This window comes from Taudactylus pleione, unplaced genomic scaffold (assembly GCF_031769625.1).
Source record: "Taudactylus pleione unplaced genomic scaffold, aTauple2 ptg000053l, whole genome shotgun sequence".
In the NCBI taxonomy this organism is placed as follows: Eukaryota; Metazoa; Chordata; class Amphibia; order Anura; family Myobatrachidae; genus Taudactylus; species Taudactylus pleione.
This window is the reverse complement of record NW_028284455.1, coordinates 40,408,823-40,430,434: the sequence shown is the minus strand read 5'-3', so window position 1 is coordinate 40,430,434 and position 21,612 is coordinate 40,408,823. Positions and strand designations below refer to the sequence as shown.

The following is a 21,612-nucleotide window of genomic DNA, read 5'->3' as shown; positions in this document are numbered from 1 at the left end:
CCACAAGAGGGAGTGACGCACTTCTTGAGAGAGAACAATCATTTGAGGCCTGAGCTGTAGATGGGATTTGTTCCAACGAGCTAGAATCTCAAAATGGAGAGGCCGGGAATGAAACTGGGCATACTCTACCATTTTGAAAGTGGAGACCAAAGAGCCCAGAATCTGCATGCAAGTGTGAATTGACACCGTGCCATTGATGCAGAAATAAACTAATCTTGGACTGTAAGTCCCTAACCTTGTCTGCTCTCATAGAAGCCTTGGAGTCCAGCAAGATACCCAAATGCACCATTTCCTAAGAGGAAGTCAGAGAGCATTTCTTCCAATTGATGACCCATCCATGAGCCTGGAGAAGATCCACTGTGACCCGACCATGCTCCTAGAGAACCTCCGGAGACTAGGCCATAAGAAGCTAGTCGTCCTGATATGGAAATATTAGGATTCCCCTGCCCTGAAGATGAGCCGCAGTGACTGCCATCACCTTCGTGAATACACGAGGAGCCGTGGAAAGTCCAAATGGCAAAGCCCAAAACTGGAAATGATCCTTCTGGACCGCAAACCTGGAATCGCTGGTGACTTAGATGGATGGGAACATGCAAATAGGCATCATGGATGTCTAAGGAGGCCATGAAGTCCCCCGGCTCCATGGCTAGAATAATGGAGCAAAGCGATTCCATTAAGAACTTGGAAATTCTCAAGCTGAGAATCAGTTGGAAAGAACCGTTTGGCTTTCGAACCAGAAAAAGACTGGCATAGAAGCCTGTGCTCTGCTGAGATGCGTAACCGGAACAATGACCATAAAGCCAGTAGAGAACAAATAGACTCCCTCAAGGCTCCTGATGTTTTATCCTGATGCAAAGGAAGACCTGTGGAAAAAAACTGGGTCAGAGGATGCTCCCAAAATGTCAACAGGTAACCCTGGGAGATCACCCCTCTTACCCATGCGTTCCCCGTGGTCGCCTTACAAATTTCGGAAAAATAATAAGTTGGCCTCCCACACTGGTGTCCCCCAGGTGGAGGCCAGCCCAGTCATGCAGAAGGCTTGTCAGGTGGCTTAGTAGCTGGGCATCTGGTAGACCAGGGTTGCTTACCTACTAACTTTTAGCGGAGGTTCCTTGGAACCTAGAAAACGACAAGTCCTTGGCCTTTCCCTCTGCAGATGAAAGGAGCAAAATTTGAAGATCGCGACCTAGGGGCTGTTCCAGTAGGGAGAAAGGCTGTCTTAGATGCTGGCAGTGTAGCCACTAGTTGTACAATTCCAGACCAAAGAGATTGCCCCCTGAAAAATGAAGAGCTTCAAGGGCCTTTTTAGAGTCAGCATCCACACACCAGGAACAAAGCCAAAGGGCTCTTCTAATTGACACTGAAGAGACTGAAACTTTGGAAGTAAGAATACCAATGTCTATAGCCTCTTCCCCAATATAAGAAGCCACCTCATGGATATGCTCTACGAGAGACAAAAGTTTGTTCCTGTGGGTACCTGAAATGAGGCCATCTTCCACGGCGTCTGCCCCGTGACCGATGGCCTTAGCAATCCAGGCTGATGAGAGGACCGGGCGAGCCACCGCACGTGCATTAGAGTAAATAGACTTAAGAAAAGTTTCCAACTTCCTATCTATCGGATCCTTAAGGGATGCTGTGTTAGTAAGAAGAGGGGTGGTATTCTTGACTAGGTGGGCAACATGAGCATCGACCGGAGGAGGAGACTCCCATTAAGCCCGATCGGCAGCCGGCAGAAGATGAAAGTAATGCGCTTCGAAACATGAAAGCGCCTATTAGGATGGGACCAAGCCTCCGCCAAAAGGTCCTCAAGCTGCGCTGAAGAAAACATTTTTGAAACTGCCTTCTTTTGACATTTAAACACTGGAGCATTGGACATAGGGTCCGGCTCCGCATCCTTGATTAGCAAGACTGATTTAACTGCTTTGATCAAGGAAACTACATCTACCTAAGGCTGGGGATCCCCTGGAATAGGGGAAGATTCAATATCAGAGGCTACAGATACGTTTTCTTCATGGTCTAAGAAAACATCAGAGTCTAAATCAATATCAGACAGGGGTGTAGAACTGTATCTTTTAGAGGGCCTACGTGCTCCCTGTCCAGCATCTGGTTGAAAGATTCTGACACTTGCACTAAACCCTGAACTGACTGTGTAAAGGACTGCATCCAAGGGGGCTCCATAGCAGAAGGCAGCAACGGGCACGGCATCGCATTGGAGATCTGGGCCAAAGCCTGAGGGGACCCCAGCAGGGGAAGCAGACCCAAAGGCTGAGAGCCTATCAACTACTTGCAACATTACCTGGGATAGCAAGGAAATCCAAGCAGGTTCCTGACTAGCAGGTGAAGCTGAAGGAACCTCCTATTGTGGAGTTGTAATACAACGAACACGGAGACCATTGTGGTCTGGAACCCGTGGAGAAAACACAGCTGCACAAGCTCTACAATTACCCAGCACAGAAGCACCTTGGGAGCTTTACCCTTTGAAGACATAGTACAGAAATCTAAAGAGAGCCCCACACACCACACACCAGAGCAAGGGACTGTGATATGCCAATAAGAGCAGAGCAAAGAAGTAAAATAGAAAAATAAGTGGGGCTATGCAGAGACTGAGGGCCTGATTCATTATGGATCGCTATTGCGATCGCAGCTCCGTGATCACCTGCAGGTCTGCTGCGAAAATATGCTAATGATTGCTTTTGCAATGCCGTCGCACTGCCAACAGAGAGCCATCCACTGCCTCCCACATCCGCTATCTCACATCCGTAACACGTTGCAACCTCCATAAATATAGGTAACATCGAGTATCATCGGCCCCTCACGCAGAATTACAGCAGCCCTGACGTTACTTAGGAATTGCTTGTTGCACGCGGTACATACTTAAGCTGCGTATGCAATCGCACTGGCTAATTTATGCACGAATGCTACACGCCTGCGTTTCTCCGACCACTCCCATCACCACCCCCAAACGCTCATTGCCTGTCAATCACTCTGCAATGCCTCTCCGTGGTCTGTGTGATACCAATGCGATCGCAGTGGTGGATTCACGCACGTGCACTGTGATGCATACGCATGCGCAGTACACAACAATTGGCTGTCTGCAAATGCTTTACAATAGCAATCCTTAATGAATCAGGCCCTGAGACTGAGACAATGCAAAGTATATTAATCAGTCAAACACACAGAAACATTCAATGCAGCAATAGGGAAGGGGATAAGTGCTCAACAAACCACCCCAAAAGGGGAAGAAGGAACAATATGTTTAACCTGATCGCTGAGGGCGGGAATACAGGGAGATCAGGAGCCTGCACTCTCCAGAGACAAGCTGAACCAACAGGCACTAAGTATATGGCTGTCCAGTGTCTGTGAAGGAGGGGAGAGAGGAGTGACCCTGGGACGGAATGTCTCTTTTGAGGAAAAGCTCCCAGGGGCAGGGGAGGAGCCAACAGGGAGAGCCTACCTTACCCTTCTGGCATGGGGCCCAGGGCAAATGGCCGCCTACACCACGGCACCCACTTTCCTGGTGGTCTAGTGGGGATGCGGAGAGGGCCTAGGTCGCCACTACCAGTCTCCCTGACCGGCGGTGAGAAGCAGCGACAATGAGCCACCTTACCTGTCCTATAATGTGCCGGCTATGACTCCCTCCGTGGAGCTCCGGCCCAAGACGCTGACCCAGTCAACAGCGCTGCGACCGCTTGCAGGAGGTAGAGTGGCAGCGCAGGCTGCCCACTCAGTAAAAATAAATAAAGATAATAAATTAAATTGAAGCGGTTTGCACAGCTTCCCTCTCTGCCGCAGCTGCAGGCACCAGCAAAAAAAATAAAGTGCCTGTGACTGGGGGCGGGGTATACGGGGAGAGGGAGTCTAGGCTTGGAAGAACAAGTTTTAACCATGTGGTGCCAAGACTCCAACCAACCAGCCTATACCCATCATAAAGCCTGAGATCCCTATGATGAAGAAGAAAATGGCATTTTTTTCTTTCAACTATAAGGGGGACGTTAGAATACTTGGGGCGTCCTAAAGCCGAACCCTCAGAAATCGCAAAACATAGCACATTTTGTCCAAAGCTGCCCTGTTTGGTTGAAAATTGTTCAATCTAAAAACTTAGCAAGCGTTTGGACCACAGACCAAGTAACCAACCTGCAGAGCATCTCAGCCAAAGCCCAGTATTATGGCAATCAGGAATCTCTTACAGGACTGAAAGAATGTCCAATCACATTTTCAGAAACATGCTGCCCAATGTAATCAGGGCTAAATAGCACAGTGATCCACTTAGCAATGGCCAAACTCTCTTGTCTACATCATAGAAAATCAGAAGGTCATGCCTTCTGCAAACCTAATAGGTCCTATAAACATAGGTCGACAGGACCCAGACAACATCCAGGGAGTGAAGGGATTCCTCTACCTCCAAAAATGTTGTGGTATGATATGATGTTGACAATCATCGTGTCGACATGCCCATGTCGACATGCCCATGTCGACATTCATCATGTAAACACTGATGAAATGTCGACATGTTAGAATATGAGAAAGCAGCAGTTGGCGTTTTTATGTTGGCTGTGCATTGGCAAGCATTAGCTTATTTTATATTGCATTTGCATTCACTGTTAAATCAGGCCCTTTGAACCAAAGAGTGACAACAAGTCAATCCTTGAGAATGCCATCCATTGTCCTAATAGTTTATCCCAAATATGAAGGGGCGAACCCTGTTGAGGTTGTCAACCTCCAGAGTAAAGAATGACACACCTATGTAGACATCCTCATGAGTTGACAGATGAGATGCTGGTGGGATTTATTACATTTTGATAGACATTATACAACTTTCTTTATTGGAATAACATAGGAGAACAGAAATTGATTTGCAAATTAACTTTTCATAGAAAATTAGACCTTAACAAGGTCCTGCAATTATTCCACTAGGCCTTTTTGCCAAGCTGTCTCATCTGTGAGCCCCTGGCCATGTGCAAGAGAATGACCATTTCTTAGGAGAATAGTTGTTAAATTCATCCCCTGTGGAAGTTCAGACAGCTGCAAACTCTCTGCAATGGACCAGGCCAAATACCTGACCCAGTAGGTTTAGCCATTCAGTAACCCCCTTCCTTGGTCAGTCAGAGTGGCTGGTAGACCTTTGCCTCACAAGCTGTGTATAAAGGACATTATTCAGAGTTGGTTATAATTTACTATCTATGCAGAGTTGGCCACAAACGTGAGAGGTACCCAAAACTGCATAAGTAGCAAATTTGCCCCAACCCCCCTCCTTCTCTGCAAATAGCTGAAGCAGACATGCCAGCAAGACCTGTGACTTCAGTGTGAGTACAAATACACTGTATACAGTACTACACAATTCAGTAATACACAATTACAGTAACTGGTCAGAAAGTGTTAATAATAAGTACCCATGTCGCACAAAGCATGATAAAAGTAAATCAAACAAAACGCAAATAAGAGGATTTTTGATCACATACAGCTGAATTATTTTCTCAGAAGCAAGCTGTAGGACACTGGGCCATGGGACTGTAGGTTGGGCTGGAGATGACACTTCATGTAAACTATAGATTTAAATCATAAGCTCTTCCTCCCTGCACCCACAACATGCCAGTACCCCTTTAAAAAAAAAAAAAAAAAAAGAAAAAAAGAGTCCGGAGAGGAGTAGCAGTAACTCAGTGAAATTGTTAGAACCATAAAACAAACCAAAAGGGAAGAGACAGTCAAGAACCAAAACCCTGCACGACTGAGCATAAGGAAGAGAATGCAGTGACTCACAGCCTGCTTCAGAGAAAAGGATTCAACGGTAAGTGACCAAAAATCCTCTCTTTCTCTGTCAGCAAGGCTGGTATTACACTGGGCCATGGGACATTCAACAGCCCCAGGGGAGGGAACGCTCAGGCTGCCTGACTGGAGGATTGTATGCCTAATGTGGGCTTCGTCAGAGGCAAACACATGAAAACGTTACTAATGTGTGGACAGAGGACCAGTAGCTGAATGACAGACCTGTTCAGCGGAAGCCCTGTGTTCTACTGCGTAAAGAACAAGCAGAGAGTCTGTACGGCGGATAGAAGTCTTGTTCAAGTATATCCGCAGAGCTCCGGCCACATCGAACAGCGCTAGAACATCCAGGTCCGGGGAAGTCGCGGAGGAAGAAAAAAACAGGAAAGACAATTTCCTGCTTTAAGTGAAAAGCCAGAAACAACGTGTATGTAGTAGGGTAGTGGTATAATTGCACTGCCTTAGTTGACTAATAGAAGTCGTAGGAATAAGAGGGGGAGAGTTTTCTGTTTAGTTTAGGGATGAGGTATGCCATAGTTCAGGCTGGTATACAGGGTGGGGGGTGGGCGAGGACGGTAGAGGACGGTAACTTGTTGGGAGGTTTTTGTGCTGTTTTGGTTTCGTATCCTTCAGAATTGGCAGAGGTTGTATTATTTGAGGGCTGGACGACTGGCCTCCCTAATATATAAGCAATATAGCACTTTAAGATGGCATCACTAAATGTTAATTTCTTATTCTGGAATGTCAGAGGGGTAAATGACAAAATCAAGCATTCGCTGGTCATTAGGCAGATTAAACAGTATGCAGCGGATGTTATTTGTCTACTGGTTGGTGGTGCGTCTGATGTCATTAAAGAAACCCTGGGTGGGCTGGGCGTATCATTCAACACACACATCAATGTCCAGGGGGGTTTCGATACTAGTACGGAAATCAGTTCCCTTTGTGTTGGATCAGATACAAACTGATGCGGGGGGTAGATATATTTTCCTAAAATGCAGAATACATTCTTTGTCCTTATTGCTCCTCACAACATATGTTTCTCCCCCGTATTCACACGAAATTCTTAAAAAGGCGGCTGAGTTTATAGCTTTGTTCCCAGGATTACCAATAGCATGTGCCGGTGACTTCAATAATGTGATGAACTTGTCGCTGGCACAGGCCAAGCCGGTAGTGATCGGGGGACTGGGTTTGCGAACATGGTGACTGAGATGGGTTTATTAGATGCATGGAGACTTAGGCACCCACGGGAAAGGCAATACTCATACTTCTCCCCTACTTACAAAATCATTCTCTAGAATTGACTTGGCCCTGGTAACACCTAATGTGATGCCTCGTATACAGAAGATCCATTATCAAACTAGGGGCATTTCTGACCACTCCCCTATTTCACTGACCATTGATTTAGAGGGCCATAGAGGACAGTCTTTCTGGAAACTAAATCCGTTTTAGCTAACACGAATGGGTGCTGGTCTTGAACTGGAAGCTGCATGGTCAGAATTTTTTGATTTAAATAGTGAACCGTTTTTTCAACCCAGTTTGTGGGATGCCTTTAAGGCGTTCCTTAGGGGTACGTTGATACAAAGGGTGGCCAGCCTAAAATCGTTCTATAAAAAACAGGAGTCTGAGCTGGAGACAATGTGTAGAGCGCTGGAGCTGACATACCTATCAGATAATACTGAATCTAATAGACAGGACTGGGTAGATCCGCAAAAGGCGTGGACAAAATGCTTGGAGGATAAGGCAAATTTTAAACTGCTTTTCTCTTCCAATCACCAATATGCCTCAGGGGAGAGACCTGGATCATATCTGGCCAATTTAGCTAGAGGCGAGAGATCATCTATAAATGTAGCCGTGATTATTGACCATGATGGAGTGATATATAATAAGGTTCCTGATATTGCCATGGAATTTGCGAAATACTACTCTCAGTTGTATAGCTCACGCTTGAAAGATGGGATACAGGATATCCGTAACTACTTGCCAGATATATCTCTTCCAAAACTTAGTCCAGAAAGACGCGATCTTTTAGACTCCTCCATAACCATAGAGGAGATTGAGTTGGCAATTAACTCCTTCCCCACCGGCAAAGCTCCAGGGGTGGACGGGATCCCTCTTGAGTTGTATAAGAAACATAAAGCCTTTTATTTGCCTTGCCTGCTTAAACTCTTCAATCAAATATATGAATATAACAAACTTCCTGACTCTATGTCAGAAGCTCTTATAATTGTTATACCCAAGCCTGATAAGGATGTTTCCTCTACTGACTCATACAGGCCCATATCCCACTGATTTTAAGATACTAGCAAAAATTTTAGCTACTAGAATTAACCAGGTTATACTACAGTTAATTCACCCGGATCAAACGGGCTTTATGCCTGGCAAATCGACTGCCATTAATCTCAGACGCCTGTTTGCACATTTACAAGTGCCCCGCAGTGATGACTCAACATCCGTCATAATGTCTCTTGACGCCGCTAAGGCGTTTGATTCAGTAGAGTGGGAGTACTTGTGGGAGACACTGGAAGGATTTGGAATTGGTCCAGGATATATAAAATGAGTTAAATTACTATATTCTGCTCCTGTGGCAAGAGTTGCTGTAAATGGATTTGTTTCCCCCCACTTTCCACTGTTCCGAGGTACCAGGCAAGGCTGTCCCTTGTCTCCTATTTTGTTCGCCCTTGCCGTTGAGCCCTTGGTATGCAAAATTAGAGCCTGCCCTCATATACTAGGACTTACCATCGGAACCAAAGTAGATAAGATTGCGCTATACGCAGACGATATTTTATTATTTATTTCAAACTATACAGTTTCCATCCCATATGTTTTAAGCACTATAGATACATTTGGTAGATACTACGGCCTATGTGTGAACTGGGAAAACTCCTACGTGCTTCCTTTTGTGGGTTCTGGCCCAACTGATTCTTTGCTATGTTACTCGTTGCATTGGGTAAACTCTTTTAAATACCTCGGGATTTGGATTACAAAGGATCCCTCTAGGTATCTATCCCTTAATATTAACCCCCAGCTGGAATTTCTTAAAACTTGAGTTTCTGTCTGGGGCAAATTGCCACTTACTATGACAGGCCGGGTAAACATAGTTAAAATGGTCGTACAACCCAAAATACTATATATTCTTCATCATTCTCCAATATATATTCCACAACGAATATTTAAACAGATTGATGGTCAGCTTTCCTCTTTAATTTGGTCTAGTGGGAGAGTCCGAATTAAAACTGATACGTTGACTAGGCGTAGAGACTCAGGCGGTGTGGCACTGCCCTCATTTAAATTATATATTACTATGCCACGCAACTGGCACATTTATGGGAGTGGTTCCAAGCACTACAGGTAGACTCAATGATTAATCATATCATAGCTGATAGCGACACGGGTTTGTCTCCTGTTCAACTACTCCTTAGCGATAGCTTGGTAACTGTCAAAATCCCCCTGGTTAAACAAGCTGTATTAATTTGGAGATTGGCCTCGTGAATTCTAAAGGTCGAGGGATTAGATCCAGATGTCCCGTTAGCTCATACAAGAGCACTTTCTGAGCTTCAGAGTTGCAAGTTGGGGAAGTATGGGGAAGATGGGGAGTGACATCTATTGGGCAATTATATCGGGAAGGTTTTTTGAAATCTTTTCAGCAAATCCAAGCAGAGTTTAAAGTCCCTGGGGAGTACTTTTACAGATTTCTTCAACTAAGACATGCACTTAATGCTCAATTCAGAGGGGCTCCACTGCTTCTTCGTGACTCGCCGCTTAAAACAATGATGACATCGCTGGGTTCTTGCTGCCTGATTTCTATTTTATATCATAAATTACTGGATGGACATCATGCATCTGACCTAGCGCATATTAGACAAAAATGGGTAAAGAATGTTGGTGTACTCTCTGATGAGACATGGCAACTGGCCTTGACCAGTCCGCGCAACGCCACAGTGTCTGCTCGATTTCAACAGATACAGCTATTTATACTCCATAGAGTTTATATGACACCCACTAGATTACACACAATTGGGGGTAGGGCAAATTCACAATGTCCCAAATGTAACTCAGCTGAGGGAGATTTTTGGCATCTCATATGGCAATGTCCAAAGATAAATACTTTCTGGCAAGAGATATGTCGTATTATATCAGATACAGGTATACCACAAGATGTTCTCACTCCAGTGTCCTGTGTTCTAGCTAACATTGAAGATGAGTCTATTGATAAATACTCTAAACTATTTGTAAATAATATGTGCATGCTTGTTAAAGTGTGCATAGCAAGGGAGTGGATGGCGCCATGCGCACCGAGCATTAACGCATGGATATCGCTGGTAAATTAAGTAGTCTCACATGAAAAATATGTATTTATAGCCAGGAAGTCAGAAAAGAAATTTCTTAAGATATGGTCTAGATGGCTTGAATCGACACATGCTAGTTATACCAGCTCGGGATCTGTCGGTGATTAATGATTGCTTACTGAATCTTGATGATAAATATCAAATGCCTGATACAATAGCTTTACATTTGTATGATGTTTAGCTGTGATTCAAAGGATACATATTTTTGTGATTTGGATGGCTGAAATTAACTCTAAACGACTATGTTAGATCCTCTTAGAAGATGTTTTTTCTGTATACTATATGTTGATGTTTGTCTATAACAAATTGAGGCCACGTCCAGGTTTCTCTGTGAAATACAATTTATTGTGAATCAACAATTGCCAATATACTGTTTCTACAATGTTTCAGCACTGTTAGAATATTTTTTATGCTTGTAACTGCTTATAAAAATCAATAAAAACTTATTAAATTTAAAAAAAAAAAAAAGCCAGAAACAACTTTCGGGTGGAATGTGGGAACTATACAGAGAACCGCTCTATCGTCACAAAAGACGAGAAAAGGCGGCTTTCAAAACAAAGCTCCCAACTTGGAAACCCAACGAGTTGAGGCAATAGCCATAAGGAATACAAGCGAACTGAAGATCTACTGAATAAAAAGGTTCAAATGGCGCCCACTTGAGAGCCGGTAAGACCAGATTAAGATCCCACGTTGCTACCGGCGGACAAAACTGTGGTTGAATACACACCACACCCTGTAAAAAAAATAGGAACTTCTGGAAGTAGGGCTAACCACCGATGGAAAAAAATAGACACGACTGAAATTTAAGCTTTCAAAAAATGAATCTTAAGCCCGGCCACTAAACCTCCCTGAAGGAAAGCCAAGAAACTTGGAGGCATGGACCACACCACAAGATGTAGATCTTCCTTACCCTAAACTTTTGGCCCTTAAAAGCTCGGTCTCAAAAGCCAGACCATTAAAGCCAACCAAGGAACGTCCTCATGAAGAAACGTACCTTACTGCAGCAGATCTGGTCGAAGTGGAAGGCACCACCTGGGACCTACGGACATTTTGAGAATGTTGGCATACCATGACCTGTATGGTCAGTCTGGAGCCAAAAAGATTACTGACACCAGTTGATCCTTGAAGCACTTGAGTACCTGAGGCAACATTGGAGTCGGTGACAAGAAATACGCTTGATTAAAATCCCACGGAACTGTCATGGCATCAACTACGTAAGTTAGTGAGTCCCTGGATCTCGCACAAAACAGGAGAACTTTGAAGTTGTGTAGAGAGAGATCCACCTGCGGATGGCCTCACTTCCAAACCAACTGTTGGAAGACCTCCATATGGAGAGACCACTCTCCTGGCAGAAACTTGGTTCTGCTGAGGAAGTCCGTTTCCCAATTGAGAGAGCTGAAACGAAAGTCTCCACCTGGGAAAGGATTCGGGCTGCATCTGTCATTGCTGCTGCGCTCTTCGTGCCTCCCTGTTGATTGACATACATCACTGCTACGGGGTTGTTCACTGAATCCAAACTTAATGTGCTGAAGCTCAGAGCCATATTTCTGGCTCTCTTTTAAGCTCAATCCGTCCTGGATTGATCTTAAAAGAGAGCCAGAAATATGGCTCTCTTAGCTTCAGCACATTAATGGGAAGAGTTGTGACCAAAGACCCTGTTGGGGCAGTTACAACATCCCAACTCAGGAGACTCGCGACCGTGGTCACAATGATCCAATTTGGAGTGACAAAGGACCGCCCCTGGAGAAGATGATCTGAAACCAGCCACCAATGAAGAGACTGACGAGTACTGTTGGATGGAACAAGAAACTGAAAAGGAAAGGGACCCTGGACACCCCACCCAAGATTGTAGAATCTCCCACTGGAATTCCTGCGCATTGAATCTGGTGTATGGAATGGTCTTGAAGGTTGAGACCATCATACCCAAAAACTTAATGCACAACAAGATTGACAGAAGAGGCATCAACAGCACTGTTATGACCAAGGACAGTAGGTTCCGAGCTTTAGATTCCCTGACATCCATGGAGGCCAAAAACTTATGGATCACTTGTGAATCACATATTTGAGAAATTCAAACTGAAAATGATCCACCAACAACCTGGTGTTCAAAGATTCAAGGTTGGCTACCAAACAAGGAACAAATTGGAATAAAACCCCAGATTCCGTTCCAGCAGTGAAAATGGAGCAATGATGCTTTCTGAGAGGAGAGCATTGATAGCCTGAGCGAATGCCACCCTTTTCTCTGCCTCCAGGGGAAGAGTTATGGTAATAAACCACTGTGGAGGCAGACCTCTGAAGTTGATGATGTAACCCCTGGAAATGTTGCCCAGCACACAGACATCTGAAGACAAACTCCACCCAATGGTCACGGAACTGGTGCCACTGACTGGCGACTGGACTGGGTGCAGAGAGACTCTAGTCAGGCGCTAGGCTTCTCCAGAACCTTGGCCCCTAAGCGGCCATTGACACCAGAAAATCTGCCCCTAGGAGCAGAACTACTGCTTGGAAAGAAGCTGAGTCTGGCAGACTGACCTTTAGTGGACACTGCACCCTGAAAGGAACAGCGAAAAGCATGAAACCGTGGACCCCGCTGTTCAGGAGCTGCCACCAGAAGAAAAGTGCTTTTACCACCAGTAGCCTGTGCAATAATAGTATCCCGTTCTGGCCCAAAAAAAACACCCCCCCCAAACGGAAGATATTTTAAGGAATGTTTTGATCCTGAATCCGCACTCCGAGCCGAGAAGGCCGTAGCAGAAACCTTGGAAGCCACCTAAGCACCATATTGCACGGACACGGACACAGACACACACAGACACACACAGACACACACAGACACACACAGACACACACAGACACACACAGACACACACAGACACAGACACACAGACACACAGACACACACGTTCAGCTGCACCACAAAGCTGTTCTGACAAGACCAGAAGGGAATCCCTGGACTAATCACCGTGAAGCTCCGCAATGAGTTTGTTTGCCCAAGTCTTCATAGCTCAAGCCACCCATGCCAAGGCCAGGAAAGGTAGGATAACGACACCAGATCCCATGAAAATGGACTTGAGACATTTTTTATCTACTGGATCCTTAAAGGACACCAAGCCCAGAACAGGAGGAACCGTGTGCCCAGCTAAACGAGTGACAGCAGCATCAACCTTGGGAGGCAATTCCCACTTAGACACATGATCCGCTGGAAGTAGATAAAGGGAAGCGAATTTGCGAGAAAAGGAGAACTTCCTATCTGGTGCCAACCAGGCCTTCTCCATGAGAGCAGAGAGATCTGCAGAAGAAGGTAAAGTAACAACCTCCTTGTGCCAATGCTTGAACGGACCCATAGCCTTCGTTTGGAAATCCACCTTCAAAAAGTCCAGAGAGTGAAGCACAGCTACAATGAGGTCTTCCACTCTGCGACTCGAGAAAGACTCCAAGTCCTCACCCTCTGGATGACGTCATTCTCCGCTAGTTCAACCTCCTCCTCCTCTGAAGCTAGAAACATTTTTCAAACCCCGACGTCGAAGGAGCCAGGGAGGATCAGCCAAATGGGAAGTCGCACCGCCAAGTGCCGGCGACTGGGAACCACACACAACAGCTGCCCTAGCCTGATACTCCTGGTGTAGAGCCACAAGCTTAACCAAGTTAGAGACCAAACGACCCACGGCCTATACCCACACTGGTTCCTCAGGAGCAGAGATGGCAGGCCCGAAGGTCTGCGCGACACTAGGACCTGCCCGACAGTCTACACACAATGCCCCAGAGTCCACCTGTCAACACAGCAATTTAACATTACACTGGGCAATTTAACACCCTTGGGCTTGACGGTTTTGGCTTTGTCTGTCATAACTCCCTGCGTCTCACTAAGTATAGCATACGAAGTAAACCAAACTGCCAACAGAGGAAAAGAAGACACAGAAAATTATTATTAACGGTTATTTATATAGCGCACACATATTCCGCAGCGCACACATATTCCGCAGCGCAGTGCTCCATCACCCCCCCCCCCCATATCGGCAAGCTATGTAACAGCTCCTGCATCTGCCAGCTACAAGAAGCACACTGCACCTAATTGGAAAGAAAGTAGATAAATTACAAATAAAAAGAAAATGTAAGCTACAAAAGGGCTGCCCAGCAGCTGCAAAAACTAAAAGGTGCCTAACCCCTCACCCCTCAAAGAGCACTGGCATGATGGGGTTGCAGGAGGGCAGGAGTTTAGGATTTAAAGCTATTGTTTACATTAAGTGCCAGCTCCAGTCCAACCTACAATCCCATGATCCAGTGTCCCACCAGCCTTGATGACAGAGAAATAAACTGAACTTTTGTTTTTAAGGTCCACTCTCTTAAATCTATCAGCAGCCTTCTCCTTCCCTAACAAAGTAGAAATCATGTTATATTTTAATTAAAAAAAAAAAAAAAAAAAACAGTATTCAGTACACTGTAATTCTATTAGATCTCAGCCGTAACAATCTATTGTGTGTCTCTAGTGCAAACACAATGAGAGCTTGTCATAGTCATCGTTATCATCATGACTAACTGCAAATGGTCGTAAAGAACGCTAAGGCTCATACACACTAGACGATACATTAAACAATATGGACGATAACGATATCGTCATCGTTCATATCGTCCAGTATGTATGCACTATCGTTAATGAGGCACGCTCCCGCGGATCGTTAACGATGTCTGCCGTTGCCTGAACATGCAGGGCAACCTGATGATATTGTCAGATTGTGCATTTTCAGGGTTGAGGTCACTGAACGATATCATTAACTTTATCGTTCAGTGTGTATGTCGGGAACGACATTGAGCCCGGCAGTTCAAGGAAAACACTTAACGATATCAAGCATGGAGCATACCGTTAAGTGCGTATGCGGCTTAATTTTTCTCTATTTAGTGGATGTTAATACACAAAACTTTGGTCAGCCCTAAATGCTGATAGGGATTTACTGTGTAATATTAGTTTCCAAATTTTGAATTTAACGCAATGCAATCCAATTATATTTATTTTGATTTTTGTGTTTTTATAACATGTCAACTTTTTTTTTTTTTAAACACAAAAGCTTCTGATTGATTTGTCTAATGCTAATTAATAATTAGATACTATTGTCAACCATGCCTGACCTTATATCTACCAGTTTAACTTTTCTGTTACATTTAAATTATTTTGTCTTTAATATGACTAAATATTTTCTGGGGGTATTTTATGTCATTATGTGTGTCATTTGGTAACCTGTTTGACTAATATTTTTGCACTTTCATCTGTTTTACTTCTTGCTGATTATCATGAGATTTCATGCCTATGTATGTTTGTCTCATCTTTTGCTCCAATAAAATAATATATATACATATATATACACAGTATAACAAAAAAAAAGTTTTTGCAAGTAAAAAAAAATTTATGTTACCTGTCTCTGGCAGTATCCTTTTCCATTGCCGTATCCTGCAAGATTTAATGTGTGTATGTTAAATGAATGGAGCTGGGCGAGCACTTCAGTGAGAGCAACATACAGAGCTGATCTCTCGGCAGGGCTGACTTCTGGCAGCAAAACATCTCGGAATATACGACCCTGAGCAAAGCAAAAAGAAAACATTCACTTTCTGAACTCGAAAGCTCAGAGTAAAAAGAGTCCAATGACATTACACGGAATTAGGCAAAGGCAATACACAATAAAAATAAGAATTGAGCCAGTAGAACGGGAAAGGCAATCTATGAAATTTTTTTTCTTTAACCATTTGCCTGGTGTGGTCGCATCAGTTGTGACCGCGCCAGGCTGTGCGGTACCTGTCATGTGACAGCACACCGGTCAGCTGCCGGAAGATGATATTACAGCAGTTGCCATCCCTGCACCCTCTTCCAGTGTCTGCCCTGCTGTCTTACACTGCAGAGAGGTGCAGCCACCAGGGAAATGTAAATCCATCAGTCCCCAACTCCCCATTCCCTCCCCAGTGTACACCTGACGGCTGCTCATTGGAGCAGCCACTAGGGAAATGCAAAGTCGTGATGTCGCGATGGTCTGATCATCGATAGTCCAATATATTGATGACTGATATGTTAAAAAAAAAATTATATTAATGTAATGTGTTTAAAAAAATTGTTATGTTTTTGTTTTTTATAAAATTGTATTGGATGAGTTATAAATACTGTACATGTTCTTGACCTAATTCAATCATAAAAAAAAAAACTAACAGTTTCTGAGCGTTCTTTGAAAACCATGTAACCGGCTAATATTTTTAAGACATTTCTGAGAAAAATTTTGAAACCCAAAACTCTGAGGAATGCCCTTAGGAGGTTGATGATTTCCTGTCACTCATTCATATGAAATAATATTACAGTATGGTTGGTACTTGTTACTTAGGGTGGAGATGTATCAAGCCTTCCAAAGAGTAAAACAGGAAAGTGAAGTTTTCCATAGCAAGGGATGGATATATATATATCGCATAGCGTGTACCCAGCCTTAGTGTTTTTGGTTGATTGGCAGACTATTGAGGTGAAACATTTTATATATATATATATATATATATATATATATATATATATATTTCACCTCAATAGTCTGCCAATCAACCAAAAACACTAAGGCTGGGTACACGCTATGCGATATATTGGACAATATATCGTTTTGAGGCAAATTGGAAGGACATATTTTTCACATCGCATAGTGTACACACTCAATCTCACGTTCCCATGCGTCAATCATCATATCTTCACATCGGATGTGCTGCACGTCAGAGTGGGAAGATGTCATGAACGATGTTGTCCACATCATGCAGTGTGTACTCTCAACATGAAGACTACGAGATATACTGGTCCAGTCTTGCCTCTGAAGACGTCACCTTAACTGCTAGTTATCTACACGCTGATTGCATAGTGTGTACAGGAGAATAGAGTAACTGGATACAATGCTCAAACATGATATAGAGTGCCGTCGTTTGGAAGATTGCATAGTGTGTACGCTCTATATCGTGTGTTCTGGGATGAAGCGAATCGGAACGACCATCGTGTCTTTTGTACAAGTCCTAAGTGATTTTATCTCTTCAATGCCCATTTTGTAAGACACCCAGAAAATAATTGAATTCCCCGCTTAGGGTCATTTGGGAAGTGGAAAATGTAAAAGCAAAGAACATAATTTTTGCACACAAATACCTATCTACCCTACTTATATAGGGTACAGAACCATATTATGCTTATGTGCAGTATATGTAAATTAGTCACTTTAAAGTAAATACGTTTTCTTACACATTACCAAGTGCATTGTGTAAGGGTGATTTTTTTTTCTAAAGGCTGTTTCCCCTGCTTAGGAAAGAAAAACACTGCCCTATGTGCAAATGCAGCTCGTCAGCTTGAGAGTCACCCACATATTGTATTGCTTTACCCTCGCTGCCTTCAATCAGCAGCCCAGTGGAGATTCCTGTTCATCCACATATAACCTGTTTTGAAGTGGGCAGGGATACAACAACCTGTTCAACAGATTGCTCACAGCAGCCAAAGTATTACAGATAAGTGTGTTATCTTGTGGCAGGCAGTCACCTGTTTTCTTGTGTGATTAGGTTAGTGATAGCTGCATGTAACAGGTGCATGGTAAGATGGTCGTAAACTGGAGCCAAGTACGATAAAACAGTAGTATGTACAGTTTGCCCCACCAGCACAGAGTAGCTATGTCAGACTTTGGTAAAATAGATATAAAAGATTGTACAGTCCAACAGACTTGTACATGAAACAGGGTTCAAACATTCTACTTGTTTAATAAATACATATTGCAATGGGTCCCTTTCAAATAAGTCATTGGAATAAGTGTATTTTGGGCTGTCTTGTCTTCCTGAATGACATTTAAATGCTTTTTAAATATGTGCGCCTATATTTATATTTCTATGAAATAAATTGTGCTCGGGTAGAGCAATATGTATGCCATTTTAATCATGGGCCATTACCATGCACGTCTGAGAACATGTAAAAATCAAGACATGTAGCAGTGCTAACAATACCATAAACAGTTAATACAAAAGGAATTTGGGAGCAAAATTAAACCATATAACTATCCCTAGACGAGATTCAGCAAAGGGAACAGCCCCAAATCACCCACTTTTCCCATCATAAGGTTCAAAATGTAATGTGTTTAAAATAGATATCTAGTAATAGATATTTAGATTTGCTAATTTATACAATCTCTATGCATATTGCTTGGATTCTGTACCTTTTTGCAGTGTCTATTTAATCATTTACTTTAATAGTGCACTTCTATGTAGTAGTTTGGAGCAATAGATATTGTAATAATCAGGGGCATAAGTAGGTATTTGAAGGCCCCATAGCAAAATTAGAATGGGCCCCTATGTACCACCCAATGGTGAATTTTTTTTTATCTGTGTTTTTATTTATTTTCTAAGTTCTGACAAATTCATTCCCCACCTAAAATTGTATTTGTACTGTATACTTCATTTCTTATTATCTTTCTTTACACAATATTTTTTTTTATATTATTATCATTTCTACCAGACATAAGATTATTCAAATGTCTGTTTTTTTGGAAGGTCAAATTTGAGAATCAGCTTGGAACTATCTGTTTCAGGACAAATCAAGCCGATGTAGGCATAGTTCTATTGGTACATTTCTTATGTTTGCTTATTTTCAGGGTTTTGTTTTCAGCATATAATCCTATATCTGATTACTACTATAGGTGCAAGGGATACAGCTGCTATGGGGCCCAGAGTTGAGGGGGACCCATCTTCCTTGCCAAAGTTACATGTGTTACATACATTTCTCATTCATCTTTTCCCGTTTTAAGAATCATCTATTTTGGTGTATTAACAAGTATATGAGTGACCTGCACGTGCATCATCACATAAAATTCAGTTCCAATGACAGTCTCATCTCTGCAGTATAGTAAGGGCCTTGGTACGGGGAATCCGGCAGTAAATAATGCCTTCTGTACTTCATATTCTCGCTCAATCTAAAAATAAAAAAAATAAAAATAGTAGATATTATTTGAAAGATCCATACACTGCTAATAGCACAACTATTTTTGTAGAAACAGCATTATGTATTTTTATTTTCAATGGACACAAGTAACTATTATAGGGGTTATACTGATACAATTTGTTCAAACAAGTAGGGAAAAGGGGGATGGATATTTAGGAGTTAAAAGTAGAGAAAAAGGGGTATATTTACCAAAAGTCATTTTTGGTCGATTTTTGGACGATGTTTGGTCGATTTTATGTTTCAGGGTCTAAATAATACATTTACTAAAAGATTATTTTTTTTTTTAAACGATGCCAAAAAATCAACTCTAAGTAAATGCGTTATTTAGACCCTGAAACACAAAATTGACAAAAAAATCTGCCAAATATCGACCCAAATCGACTTTCAGTACATATACCCCTAAATCACATTTACCAACACATGATTTTTTGCATTGTTTACAACAATTATGTCAAAAATCATCTGTTAGTAAATGTATGATTTAGACCTTGAAATACAAAATCGATCTTTAGTAAATATACCCCAAAGACTGGAGCAGGAAAAAAACTATTTCCAACTCACTGGAATTAGCAGAGGTGGACAGAAAAAATGGGATGTGGAGATTCTAGAGCAGATCTTAGGTATGAAGGGGAGGACAAGTCATACTTTCTCTGAAAAGCAAAAGAGCCTAAACTTTAGTAAAAAGATCAGGCCTATCATGAAGATGATGAATAACAAAAATAAAGACTTTTTTTTTAAGATACCGCATTCAGCAATGAGAGGTTTTGTAATATTCTATGTAAAATAAATTTAAAGATGTGTCCACATACTGTACATCTAGCCTCCTTGAAAGTAAAAAGATCAAATAAATATAAAAAGAAAGCAGTGGCAACGCTCACACCAATCTGGTTTCTCTTCTTGTGAATCTTGGTTCACATATATTGAATGGATATTTTATTATATCATTCTAAAAAAAACTATTAAAAAAAGTCACTCATGAGGACCATATATCATTGTACAGGAATAAAGAAGGGCATAGTAATATATGAATCACCTAGTATGCAAAACAGATAGCCTTTTTCTAAAGACATAGGGCTAAATGTAATAGCCTGCGAGCTTCCGATGCTGCAGGGATTTATGCGAGTCTCCCCATATTTTTAAAGTGGTAATCATTTTAAAGTCTAAACAAGCTTGGTTTAGAATTTAAAATGATTACCACTTTAAAAATACGGCAAGACTCACATAAATCGCCGCAGCGGTGGAACCTTGCAGGCTATAACATTTAGCCCGTAGACACAGTCTCGGTTTATTGCAAATAATATTACCAGTCCTTCTATATATGTGAAAATATTATTCTCTCATAGGAATGCAGAATAGAGAAAATATGGAAGTGCTAAATAACTTTACTAGATGAACCACCGATAGCAGAATTTACAGTGTAAAATTTTAAAATATTATATTATATTTAGAAGGGTAGATAAATGTTTACCACCTCTCAATGGTGTCTGTCAGAGTCCATTAGGCAAGTGAATTGCATCTTTATAGACTCCAGTCCACACCATAAGTTAGTCTGGAAGCTCGGTCTCAGATGTTTTGTGGAAAATGCTGAATAGTCAGTCCAAGTGAGTGACAATAGTCGTAGACCTGACACGTTTTGTTGTGTGACTGAATCTTCATCAGAAGTGTGCAGCCAAAATGATCGTAAACAGTTTTATTTTTTTATTTAAAATTACAAACACATTGCACCTGTGTGTAATTAAAACATACTTCCCAAGATCCTGGGATGTAAACCAACACAAATTAAGAAACTCAGTAATTCATATATTTCTATACTCTTCTTAATGCCTGTAAAATGTTATGGTGCACTTGAGTGACTTGGAAATCTAGTGTTAGAGCCAGAAATATTAGTTAATGCACACATTATTCCAGATGGAAAATTGTGCACAGTACAGTGCAGGGGGTTTCACATTAAAGAATAGTGATCTCAAAATCATCTAGAATGTTATAACCCCTCTGTCTTCCATTGTTCTGCAGATATAGGAAAGGAAATGGGCAAACAAGAAATTAATAGATGGAACACTGTCTACATTGTGGGAAGGTTTTTTTTTTTTAAAAGGTTCAGAAGAGATGAATCAGTTATTGTGGCACATAAAATAGAAGGCACTGAGGGCCTGATTCAGAGCCGGACGCTATTTGCGGACGCTCGTTCTGAAAAAGGGGCTGGCTATTTAAATTGAGCACTCGCTCTTTGTGGTCTGTTGACGCCTCTATGTCTGAGCGAGCGTCCGAAACATGCGCTCGCTATTTTGTAAAGACGCCCCTTGGCCGCTCGCATCATACGTCATCTCCGCTATTAGATTAATCGAGTACATCGAAAGGCGTATGAACTGCTCGCTATTCTTGTGGTAGCATTTTCCTCCCGCAATCCTGCGAGCAGTTCAGGCTAAAAGACAACCAAGTGACGTGGTCGATGACGCTGCTTTGTTAATTATGCACACCCTTAAAACGCCCGTTTTGACCGTTTGGCACGCCTGCGTTCGGATCTCCACT

General features: G+C 42.4%; 1 protein-coding gene across 1 annotated transcript in view; it reads right to left on the bottom strand.

Moving 5' to 3' along the window:
- The window catches only part of ACAD11 (acyl-CoA dehydrogenase family member 11), a 190,789-nt gene that overhangs the window by 154,579 nt on the left and 14,598 nt on the right, over nt 1-21,612 (bottom strand). The window contains exons 3-4 of the mRNA XM_088462815.1: nt 18,929-19,054; nt 15,515-15,676 (exon numbers count right to left, since the gene is read on the bottom strand). Of these exons, the coding sequence (XP_088318941.1) occupies nt 15,515-15,676; nt 18,929-19,054 (288 nt within the window). The remainder of the gene's footprint in view (nt 1-15,514; nt 15,677-18,928; nt 19,055-21,612) is intronic.